Source organism: Erithacus rubecula, assembly GCF_903797595.1.
Source record: "Erithacus rubecula genome assembly, chromosome: 19".
Lineage (NCBI taxonomy): Eukaryota > Metazoa > Chordata > Aves > Passeriformes > Muscicapidae > Erithacus > Erithacus rubecula.
In genome coordinates, this window is record NC_136671.1 from 3,192,969 (window position 1) to 3,204,358 (window position 11,390).

The 11,390-nt window shown below is 49.4% G+C and overlaps 1 protein-coding gene across 4 annotated transcripts in view; it reads right to left on the reverse strand.

Moving 5' to 3' along the window:
- The window catches only part of CABP1 (calcium binding protein 1), a 28,066-nt gene extending 17,183 nt beyond the window's left edge, over positions 1-10,883 (reverse strand). For 3 of the 4 annotated variants that reach the window (XM_079322243.1, XM_079322242.1, XM_079322244.1), the window contains exon 1: positions 10,086-10,883. In XM_079322243.1, the coding sequence (XP_079178369.1) occupies positions 10,086-10,688 (603 nt within the window). In that variant the 5' untranslated portion in view covers positions 10,689-10,883. Of the gene's footprint in view, positions 1-4,090; positions 4,248-10,085 lie in introns of those variants that run through there. The other variant, XM_079322246.1, reaches the window with a different exon arrangement.
- Between the last annotated feature and the right edge of the window lie 507 nt (positions 10,884-11,390).

The following is an 11,390-nucleotide window of genomic DNA, read 5'->3' on the forward strand; positions in this document are numbered from 1 at the left end:
CCCACTCTGTCCCAGAGAGAGGGAGGGAAAGAAAGGGAGTCAGACATCTCCTGCCAGAAAAATTCATCACTGTTCCCAGACTATTGTGGGACAGCTTTGCAATACAGCTGTGGAGTGTCTCACTGAGCTCTAAAAGACTCCCAATGAGATGGTCAGCCTCTAAATACTGGCTTGTACCAGAGCATTCAGAAACAGCCACCATGGTACATTGCTGTGTTTGCCTCCTCTCCAGCTTTTCTTCCCTGCAGTTACAGGCAGTTGCAGGAGACGTGCAGAGCAGAGTGAGAGGGCTAAGACCTGCTGCCAGGCTTGTCAGGAAGTTTGCAGTCCAGGAAGGGAAGAGGGAATGAGAGCCCACGTGCACCAGGTTTGCAGCACAGTCAAAATACTTCGATTGTGTAAGAACTCTAGTGGAGCTGCAAAAGTCCCAAGCGATACAATCATTAACAATTTTTTTATCTCCTTATTTGCCCTGACTCTCTTAAGAGCAACTGGGCAGGACATCACAATCTAGCAGACAGCCCCTTCTGAGCTCTGAGGAGGAAAATCTTTCTACAGTGGGACTCTGTTTCCACCACCACCACAGGTAGCTTAGAGATAGGCAGGAAAGTGGAGTTGGCAGAAAGGTCATTAGAAGATTAGGTTAGAAGGAATATTTTTTCTCCCTTCCTCCAACTGAGGCTGCTGTAAGAGAACAGGATGCTGAGAATAAGTGTGTCAGAAACATTTCTGTGTAGGTGCTGATCTGTGGGTATGCCTATATCTGGGGTAGTCAGTATGCATGTGGGAGGGTTGCACATGCATGTATACTGGTTTTCCCACACTGTTCTTTGTGGCAATCACACTGTTCTTTTAAGGTCTGTGTCTCTGTTGTAAACTTTCTAAAAATCTGTAAGAACTTTGTGAAATGCAAGTCCTGCCACTGTTCATGCATCCCTCCCTTTCTCCCGAGGTCCAAGGTGGAGAGAAGAGACCTCAATGGATGCAGCTTGGCACAGAGCAAGGTCACAGGAAAGAAGCATTTGCCACACTGACTGACCTGAGCACAGGGGACAGAGAAGGCTGGCTGACTTGGCATTGAACAAGGAATGATTTAGGTGGTTTAATATGTCTGAATACTTTAAAAAGCAGCAGTGCTGTGCTTTGGGCTGGCACCTTTGGCAGAAATGCCTATTTCATAGGAAAATTTCAGAACTCCTCATAGCTAATCACTTGGCAGCTACTTTATTCAGTAACTTTATCCAGTGGCAGTAAACACACAACAGACACAACAGAAAGAACAAAATCAATCCAAAACATGTGATTGCTTATCAAACTGTAGCTTTGCAAAAATTTTCAGTGGAAGTATGGATTTGTATGGGAACTGTTCAGATGCTAGGCCTGTTTAAGTGCACAGTCCTTCACGAGCTGGATGATTACATCATTGTTGTCAACACAACATAAATACTGCTACAGGCAATATCAGTAGGTAGTGGGTATTATATAGCAAAGCAGGGAAGTCCATCCCTAGTATCTTTTCACTGAAGTCCATAGTTCTACCAAGAACCCATTAAATGCATCAAATATTTAGTATAATAAAATACATCTCCTTACTTAATTTATCAAAAGAGGGCAGGAATTTTTGTTGCACTTCCAATCCCAGAGTGGAGAGTGAACATACAGATTAGCAGCTTTCAAATCTGCTTCCAATAACCCTTTATCTGGTGGCTATAGATCTTCATTTTACAAGAAATGTACAATTTTACAGAAACTGTCTTGTTTACTGAATGACCTCACATGAGCCTTAGCATTTGGATCAGGTAATGCCCTCCTGTTGCCAGTTCTGTCAAGGACCTCATTTTGAAGCTCCCAACAACTGGAACATGCACTAGCACTCTGAACTTCTGTGACTAACTTCCCTTTCTTCTGCATCAGTTCCCAAGTGCTTTTGCTGCACATTGAGTTGAGTTGTGTCCTCTAACCTCAAATGAACCTTGCATGGTTCCATACACCAGTCAGACAAGTACAGGTCCATCTCAAGGGGAAGCACCAGCAGGTATTGGTGGATGCAGTCCAGATTCTCATCTAAGGAGAGGAATTCTGCAGAGAGTTTGGGAACTTTCTTTGCTGTCAGCTGTTCCAGGAGGAAAGTGTTGCTGACTCATGCTGTGCATAATATTCTCCTCCATTAGAGCAATTGGATCATAATCAATCGCAAACAACAGAATGTTTATTAAAAAGACCAAGGATATTTTCTATCCCTCTCAAGGTAACAAAGCCTGGACTGCCTGTCAGCTTCTGTTTAGAACAGCTCTGTCTGTAAATAGCTGGCTTCATTTTGCATTAGATGAAAATAGATGGGAACGTGCCTTCTCCTGACACCTTCCCTGCAGATCTGACCCAAGTATTTTGCATTAACCCAACTTCCAAGTTCCCATGCAGGAGATGCATTGGCCAGAGCACAATGTACTGTGGATATTTGCTGCTGATGATCCTAAAGACCATCAATGGGCTACAAAAAGACAAGTACAAACTTGACAGCTCCGAAGCTGCTGTGATGATTTGTCATGTATATGGAGTACAGAGGTTGTTTAAAATAAACCTTATGTGGTTCCTTCTCTTAGATTCAGAATATGGGAATTTTGTGACACTCTGTCCAGCTGTGACTACTGCAAAAGCAGCTAATTCTGCCTGGCTCTCTCACCTTTTTGGAAATAAGGGGGCAGGGGGTCACTGCTTAGCTGGCACACTGAGGTGCTACTGAAAATGTGGCTGATCATCAGATGAGCAGAGGCCTGGAAACCAATATCAACCAAATACTCCAAACCAACCCTGCAGTATTACGTGAGATTTGCCACCCTAAAACGGAGACCTGCCTCACTTACAATTTGAGTAAGGATCTTAAGCACCTTTAAAAGGCCCAAACTGTAAATCCCAGGTCTCTGACTATATCTCAACATAGTTGGTCCCAAAGTATCTAAAGCTTTGTGTCTTATTTCAGTATTGGGGTTTGCTGGTGGTTTTCTACTTCCTGCCTTCAGCTGTTGTGACATGATGCTTCACAATGTTACATGGTTGCCTGCTTCCTTCCAAGAGTAGAGAATGTATTTTGTCTGAGTGGGATGAAACAATGCTATGTATTTCTTCCAAAGATGGTTGCAAGATTCAAAGTACTCTAGAGGAAGAATGGGTGGAAGAAAGATTAGAATATTGCTAATATCTTCATTCATGGATAGCATTGAGTACATGGTCTTATGCTGGTGAAGAAAGCCACAAAAAAATCTAAATATGACCATAGTGAGGACAGTTCTTTATTTTTAAGTGGGGCATTTGATTGAAATTTGAGGATTACTCAGGTTCATGGGCACTGCTTCTGCTCTCTAAGGTCACAGAAATGTCAGAGGATTATTGAAAGGGAGCCCAAAGTTAGCTAGGCGTCTTTTACTGAATGCACACCATATAGCTGCTTGTTATTGGAAATCAATACCACTCATGGATTCATCAGGGAAAAACAGTTACTGAAGCTAGAATGCTACAAAGAATCACAGCTAATTCAGCTGATAACCTGCCGCACAGCCACTACATCTAGAGCTAAACTTCCCTGACATTGTGTTGAAACCCAGGATTGCATGAAACAAAAATCAAGGTGGTAAAGCTTAACAAAATGGACAGTTGACTTATATAAATGATGATTAATTTATCACTATTTTTTTTTCTCTCCAAAGAGAAGCTGAATCTAACCAGAAGGTTTGTGTATTTCAGTGCATTAGATCATACTGCTGTATATTTCATGAACAGAATATTTAATGAATGTTCTTTTAGTTTGGTATTATTTTGATGTCTTTCTATAACCTTCTAAATCAGATTTCTTTAAAAAGTGAATCACTGACAAAGATTAATGTTTGCTGGCAGACCCACTTCAGGCACGATGCTTATCCATTGCCCCTTAGTGATTCTGTATGTCTGGCTCATGTCCTTCAAGCTCTTTGCAAGTAAGAAATGTGATGAACTTTTCTCCAAGCTGAGCAAGGTGAGGACTGAGTGGATATGCTCAAGTGGAACAATATTTCTCTGTGTCTGTGTTCATTACATATAAAAACATGAGACGTACCTTGGGAGGTGTGGCAGGTGTCAGCAGGCAGGTGTGCACGCAAACGCCGAGCGATGTTTTAAGCACAGGAATGCATAAGCGTGTACAGAGGTGCTTGTGTAGCCACACAGAAGATTTAGCAGATGCTGCACGAGCAGGCTGTATGTACATAGACAAGACATGTATATGAAGGCTTTTAACGTCAATCTACATGCATGGACATGGGCTGTGGCAACTCATGCAGGGATGGAAGAACAGAAGCCGTACGGGCCGCACGCAGGTATCCGGACCCCCGTGAATACGCAGTCGGGAGCGGCTCTCGCTACTTCACGGCAAGAGCGGGGCTCTCCCCGGCTCCGCCACACTCACCGGGCGGCCCAGGGACGGGGCACGGCCCGGGAGCGCAGACGCGGCGGGTCCGTGTCGAGGCGGCGCGGCCGGGCGGGGAAGGGCCGGGCCGGGGCGGCGGTGCCGCGCGGGGGCGCGCCGGGGCCGTGCGGCGCGGGGGCGCGCAGGGACCGTGCCGTGCCGCCCCGCTGTCCCGGACCCCGCACGGAGCTGAGCTGTGTGCGGACAGGCCGCCCGCAGCGCCCAGCCCGGGGAGCCCCGGCGGGACAGCACACAGCGAGCACTGCTGCCGGCGGGAGTGTCCCCTGAGGCCACAGGGGCTCCCCTCCGTCTCCGCCTGCGCCCTCAAGGACCCTTTTGGGGCCGGTATAAGCCTTCAGAGGTGCTACAAAACACGGAGGAAAAGTCGGTGCAGAGTATATAATTTCTCCGGTTTTTTTCTGCCTCCTAATCGGTGCACCCACGCTCTATACTCCAAGCGAGCCAAGACTGTGCCACAGGACCAGCATCACTTCGGCGGTCAGTCATGCTAAAACAGAAATCTGTTCATCCCAAATTACAGTACCGATTTAACAGTGTTAATGAGCAGTTTAGTTAGAGACTGTCTCAGTTTGTCACAGGCCCTGATATGTCACTGCTTCGCCACCTTACAGGCACAACACAGCACCTGGAAACACAGACCTTCCACCTTCACCTCGCCACCCCACAGCGTGACACATGAAAGTTTCCACTGCTGGTGTCACTGCTCCAGAGCAGCCCAACACGGCGCAGCTTCCCTCGCTAATACACAGGGCCAGCTGAAAACTTCCATTACTAAGCCAGGAGCCACTCTACTCTGGCAGGACTGGCAGAGCTTCCTAGCTCTCCCCGATGGATCTCCAGGAATGGTCCTCATGCAGAGACTGCTCTTGGGCAAAACGCCCGTTAGAATCAGCTGAAGCCAAAGATATTGGAGGGAACAAAGTCATCTGGCAGAGAGAAAGACGAGAAAGGTGAGAGGCTGGACAAGGCACCTTTTCCCTACACGCTCTCGGCTGGTCAGAGGAGAATGTTCTCGACACATGCTTTCCACACAGGTAGCCTGGGGGCACCTCTTGCCCCAAAATGGGGCCACTTCTGTCATCCCAGTTTGCTGTAAAGTCATTAAAACCTGTTAAGAACTAAAGCTCAAGAATAAAGGGTGATGGAGCGGGACAACAAAAGAAAAATTTCACAGGAAATGCAGAAAGATTCCTTCCCCATTTTAATGGTAATGTGGACACTGACGTTAAAGCAGGAGCGGGAGATGATGCAGGAGAGGCTTTAAACTGCCTGTACAAATAGAAATACAAAAGCTCCTTTGGCCACAGTGCTAACAGCAGAACTCTATAAATATTTCATGATTCTCTACGGCAATTGTTTGACCCCTTTGAACCCCATGCTACCAGAGGCAATTGACAGAAAACTGTTGGGGAATCACTTCACTGAAAAATTTAACAGTCAGGTAGGGTGTGAAAGCTAAACGGCTCTGAAAACGTTCAGGTCTCACATGGCAGGATCACTTACAAATTAATATTGCATAGCAAATGCCCAGAAAAAGCACTTCTTGAAGGTGCCAGCTAGGCCAGTGCTGAGGCATGGGAGGAATGAAGCGCTGGGAAGCGGTGGCTGCCTGTGCCGCAGTCCCCGTGCAGAGCCGTGGAGAGCCAGGTTGCCAATCGCTGCAGCCACACCACCGCTGCCCCAGGAACGCCACAAAACTTGCACTGCAGTCCTGCTGCCACCGCACTGCTGTCCCGGTCTCTGTGCTGCTGCTGCTACTGTTGTCACTTTAATAAACTGTGTCTTGCCACCAGGCTGCCACCTCACTGCCACCCCAGCTGCTGAGGGGTCACCACTCCTCTACCATTGCTGAACTGTGATCTGTAGCCATGCCAGAGACACTACAGGACCCTCATACTCTTCTCTGCAGGGGTAATAAGCATGCCCCCTTATGCTTCACAACACACTTTTGCCACTTGGTCACTCCAGCACTATCCTATCAGGCCAAAGTTATGAAACATCCTCCTCATGCTCCTTTTTCTTGCCACTTTTCCACTTTGCTGCATTATCATACACACATTCCTTGCCAACTACACCCGTGAGTCACAGCACTGCTCGCATTGCACTGAGCTCCTGCCACTGCAGGGCCACTTTAAAACACTGCTGCACAACTGTCCCGCATAAAACCAGCCCATACTCACACTGCAGGGTCACCAGGTAAGTCTGTAGTGTCCTCCTGCTAACTCACAGCTGTGCTTCCAAAGCTGTGGCACGGTGGTAATAATTCACTTGCTGTCTTCTGCTACAGCAGGACGGTGCTGCCAGATCAGCACAGCCCTTTGCAAATATCACACCAGAGCTGATCACTGTTGTACAGAATGGCTCTTGTCTGGAATATTGTATTACTACATCAGTAGACTGCTAAACTCTTCTGTCAGGCTACAACACTCCACAATTATCACACCCATGCACTGCCAAAATCCTACCACATGGCACCAGTATCACATCTCTGCTCTGCCCCAGGATTGCGTTACCACACCACTGCATTGTCAGTGCTGTGTTCCAGGCACTGGGAGCTGCACACACTGCATCCCAACCCAGTAAAAAGTCCACAGCAGAGCACTCTTCTGCAACTGCCGTGTCGAGCCACTGTGCAAACATGCCATTAGGCTAAGATGACATCCTGGCTTATACTTAATGCACCATTACACTACCCTACTTTTGTTAATTCATGTACCACTCAATTACAAAATGGTAAAATATCCTAAAAGAGTATTACTGCTTAATGGTATTAGAACATCGCTGCACCAATATAGCATAAGCCTAATTAATAAAATATCACTGCATCCTGTATCCTGGCAGTATCTTAGCATTCTCCTGGAGTACACACCCACAGTGCACTATATTGCTGTGCTGGTTATATAAACACGGCGCTTCTTCCTTCACTCTGTCTTTTTTTCTGCACAGCTACAAATCTGTCTCACTCAGACACAACCCTCTAGTCCTGAACTGCTCCTTTTTGCTGTTACTGCAATAATGACACTCTCTGTGGAGTCATCTCTGCAATCTTTTCTGTGTATCTGATTGTACCACTGTAGTGTCTGCATCTGCGACCACATCACTGCACCACCACGGAACAGAGTGATGATGTTCCACATCTGTAGAGCTGGAACAAGATATACTGGTGCTGCTGGACTATAGTGCTCTGCTGCTGCGATATGCATCACTGTGCTCCTCTCCTATGTACTGCAAAATTACTGTTTTAACTGTTTCACAGTGGGTTGTGTGGGCTAGAATGAAGCTCTCATATTAAATGAATTATCTGGTGAGCTGTTGCTGTCTTCTAATCACATTGTGGAGCAGACTGGTGTTATAGCACCAGCAGCCTCAGACTGCAGCCCTGGACATGTCTGCACCTATGACCCTGCTGCAGCCTGGGCTCTTGAAGTGTAAGTTCTTGCCTGTCTCAAACCTTCATGCACATTTTTACACAATGCTGGGCATTTATTTCTTCATTCACAGAAACAAAATTTGTATCATTCTGTGCAACAACACAATTTCCATACATCTTGCCCCTGGGCCTTTATTCATCCCAGGATTTTGATATCAATACCAAAAAAAAAAAAAAAAAAAAAAAAACAAAAAACCCAACCAAACAAAAAAGCTTCATGTATCTCTTTCTGTAACCAGCTCTTTGTGTATCCTAAATTATAAAAACTTATAGTTCCCCATCTTGCCCCTGTACAGGGGGATCTACTACAGCCCAGTCCTAAAAGTCAGTCCTAAAATCTCCACTAAATTTTCATTCTGTCATAATTACTTCAAAGAAAGCAAGTGAGAGATGAATAGAGAGAGAAAATGGAATAAATAACACTACACTCCAAAAGAAAGTGCTGGTGTGTATGTGTAAGCACTGGTGTAATGTACTCAGTGAAAACGTGAAAATTAGAATTGTATCTCTCTCATTTCAGTAAAGGGTATTGTTCAACACCACAGATAAATTTTGCTACATCTACAGCTTTCAGAAGTGTCTTTTGACACTGGAATGCAAGCAGCAGAGCAGGTAAAATGAAGATACTGTTCAGGTAAGGACTGAGCTCAAAACCAGTGGGGTTTCCACGAGTGGGAGACATGGCATGGATTTGTTTGTATTTCTGACACCTTGGGGACATACAGCTCCACAGACTTCAAATTTCTTCTTGGATACATCTTCACCTCGCTCAGAACTACAGTGCAAGTCAGAGCCAAGACCATGCATTTCAAAGCCTGGTGATGGAATATTGCTTTTTGTAACCTGGTTGAGCATCAATCTGCTGACCAGGCTCTTCCTTACTATTACAACAAAATTTTAATCTAGACTTCAGGTGCACCATTGGCACAGGGAGTGTAATACTTGTTCTGAGTTAAATACAACTGTAACATTCCTGAACAGCAGACTGTCAGTGAGGATGGAAAAGTGTGTGCCTTGGAGAGAACAGATGTGCTTTGATTTTTATCTGGAGAAGTCAAGATAAACAGAAGTAGACAACACTCCCATATTAAATATACAGGTGTATCATCTCCTTCTACCCAATTACAAAAATTTTTCTAATTCTCTCCATAATTTCAGTCTGAATGGGCTCCCTACAAAGCCTCCCAAACACACACTTAAAATAAAAAGGGACAGGGAAAAAAAAAAAAAAAAAAAAAAAAAAAAAGACAAGAAAGAAAGAAAGAAAGAAAGAAAGAAAAGACTCAACGATAACAAACCCCAGAAATCATAACTCTGGTTTAATTGATTGTTTCCAGGGCTGGATGGAACTTAGCCACCCAGGGTACTGGCTTATACCTATAACTGTGCTTCTGGAAGATTGCAGTAACATTAATCTCCCCAGAGATTACATTTTCCAGTAACATCCCTACATGTCTCTGAAAGAAAATTTCAGGCTAGTCTCCCTCTGCCTTTTTATTTTCAGAGGGTAACCCTGTTGGGTAATTTCACTACCAAAAGCAGCTAAAAGCGACAGCTTTGTACCAAAAGAGCTTGCAAACACCAAAAGCATCTGTTCCATTCTAACATAGTGACTGGGAAGGCTTCGGAATTGGGTCAGGATTCTTTTTTTTTTTTTTTTTTTTGTCGTTCTCCCCACTACCTTTTCCTGACAGCTTCTGCCATCGAAATGATTCATATGCTGATTGTACAGAAATGTACCATAAGGAGATGTAAACAAATACAGCGAAGCAAGGCGGGGAGCCAGAGAGATAGAATCTAATAAGTAAATAGCTTTTTAAAATCCGCTTCTCTGTGTCTCACCCTCAGCAGGCAGAGCCACAACTTCCCCCGGCGACAGGGAAAGCACCGGTACTTCCCCCGTCAGCACCGCCGAGAGCGCCCTCCGCAGCGCCCAGAGGGGCCGGCGGGTGCCGGGGGCTCTGACCCGCGCCCCGTGCCCGGGGCTGGCCCCGCAGCGCCCCGGCCGTGCCGCAGCGCCCGCACAAGTCGGGCAGGGGCGGCCAGGAAGCAGTGCATTTACAGCTGCGGGCTGCGCCCGGGGGCTCCGGAGCGAAGAGCCGAAGGTCCGTGAGCCGCAGGAGGAGGGGACGCGGAGGGAAAGCGGGTGGGAAGAGGTGGGGGGGGGGGGGTGGCGAGGGGCGTCTTGCCCCTTACCTGGCCAAAGACCGAGCTGAGCATGGGGTGCAGCTGTTGGATGAGGGGATCCGCTTCCTCTGACCGATCGCTGCCGCTGGACTTGGTGGAGCACTTGCTGCTGGATTTGGACAGAGGTGAAGCGCCTTCCGAGAGCTTCAGGGACTCTCTGCTGGACCTCTGCCTGTGACTGAAGAAAAAGTCCTCCTCTGCCTCCTCCCCATCCCTGTCTGAGAGCTGATGCTGGTCCTGGGGGTGACCGTGGCTGGCGTGCGGCGGGAGGTGGTGATGCTGCCTGGGTGTCCGCACAGGTTCCTTGCCGCTGCCTCTCCTTGGACCTCCTTCCGCCGGCTCGGGCTGGCTCTCCCCCCGTCCATGTGACAGCTTCCCCGCGCCCCTCGCTCCGTCCTCCCGGGCGCCTGGGTGGCAGAGCGGCCTGCGGGCACTGGGCTCCCCGGGGAGCTGCTCCTGGCTCAGCTCCCTCCCCATCTGCCCGCCTTGTCCTTTGCCGTCCCGGACGCGGCTGCCGCGGGGCTGGGGTTGGCCGCCCGCCGCCCGCCGGCTCCCTGCCGCCTTCAGCAGCGAAGTGCGGGACTCGCTCTTCGCCATGGAGGAGCCGCTCATCGCGGGGCCGCTAGAGCCGCATCCCCGGCCGGGCGGAGCGCTGCCGCTGCGGGCAGGGCTGCGGCGCGCCGCTCACGGCATGTCCTGCGGAGACCCGCTTAAATCCCGCACCGCGGCCCATGTGACAGCATAGACAAAGGCCGCGGCAGGGGCGCTCCGGCGGGGGTTGGCGGGCACCGTCTCCCCCTCCGGGGCTCTCCCCCCCGCCCCCCTCGCCGCCGCCGCCGCCGCTCCAGGTGAGCCGGGGCCTCCCCCCGCCGGGGGCCGGCTCGGGCCGGGGCGCGCCGCAGGCGAAGCGACGCCGCCGAGGGGTGCGGGCGGCGGCGGGCGGCGCTCCCGCAGCGCGGCGGGCGGGCAGGGCCCGGCAGCCCCGGGCACGGCGCTGGGGGCCGCCGGGCCTCAGCCCCCCGGCGCGGCGGCGAGCGGGAGCCGCGGGATCATCGCCCCCGGAGGCGCCGACGGCGAGATTGGCGGCGTCCCGGGGGCGACGGTGGGGGAGGCCTGACTCTCTCAGCTCCCTCAGCTCCCAGGGAAGGAACTGAGTGCTTCCGAGGGCAGAGCCGAGAAGGCGAGCACCCCTGCCCCGCGGGATGGCCCATCTGCCCACGCGTGTGTCCCTCGGACAGTTCCTCCGCGCCGCAAGCAGGGCCCAGCACGGTTGGGTGGCCGTGGCCCACCCGAGTGCTGTGCCTGTGTGCTCAG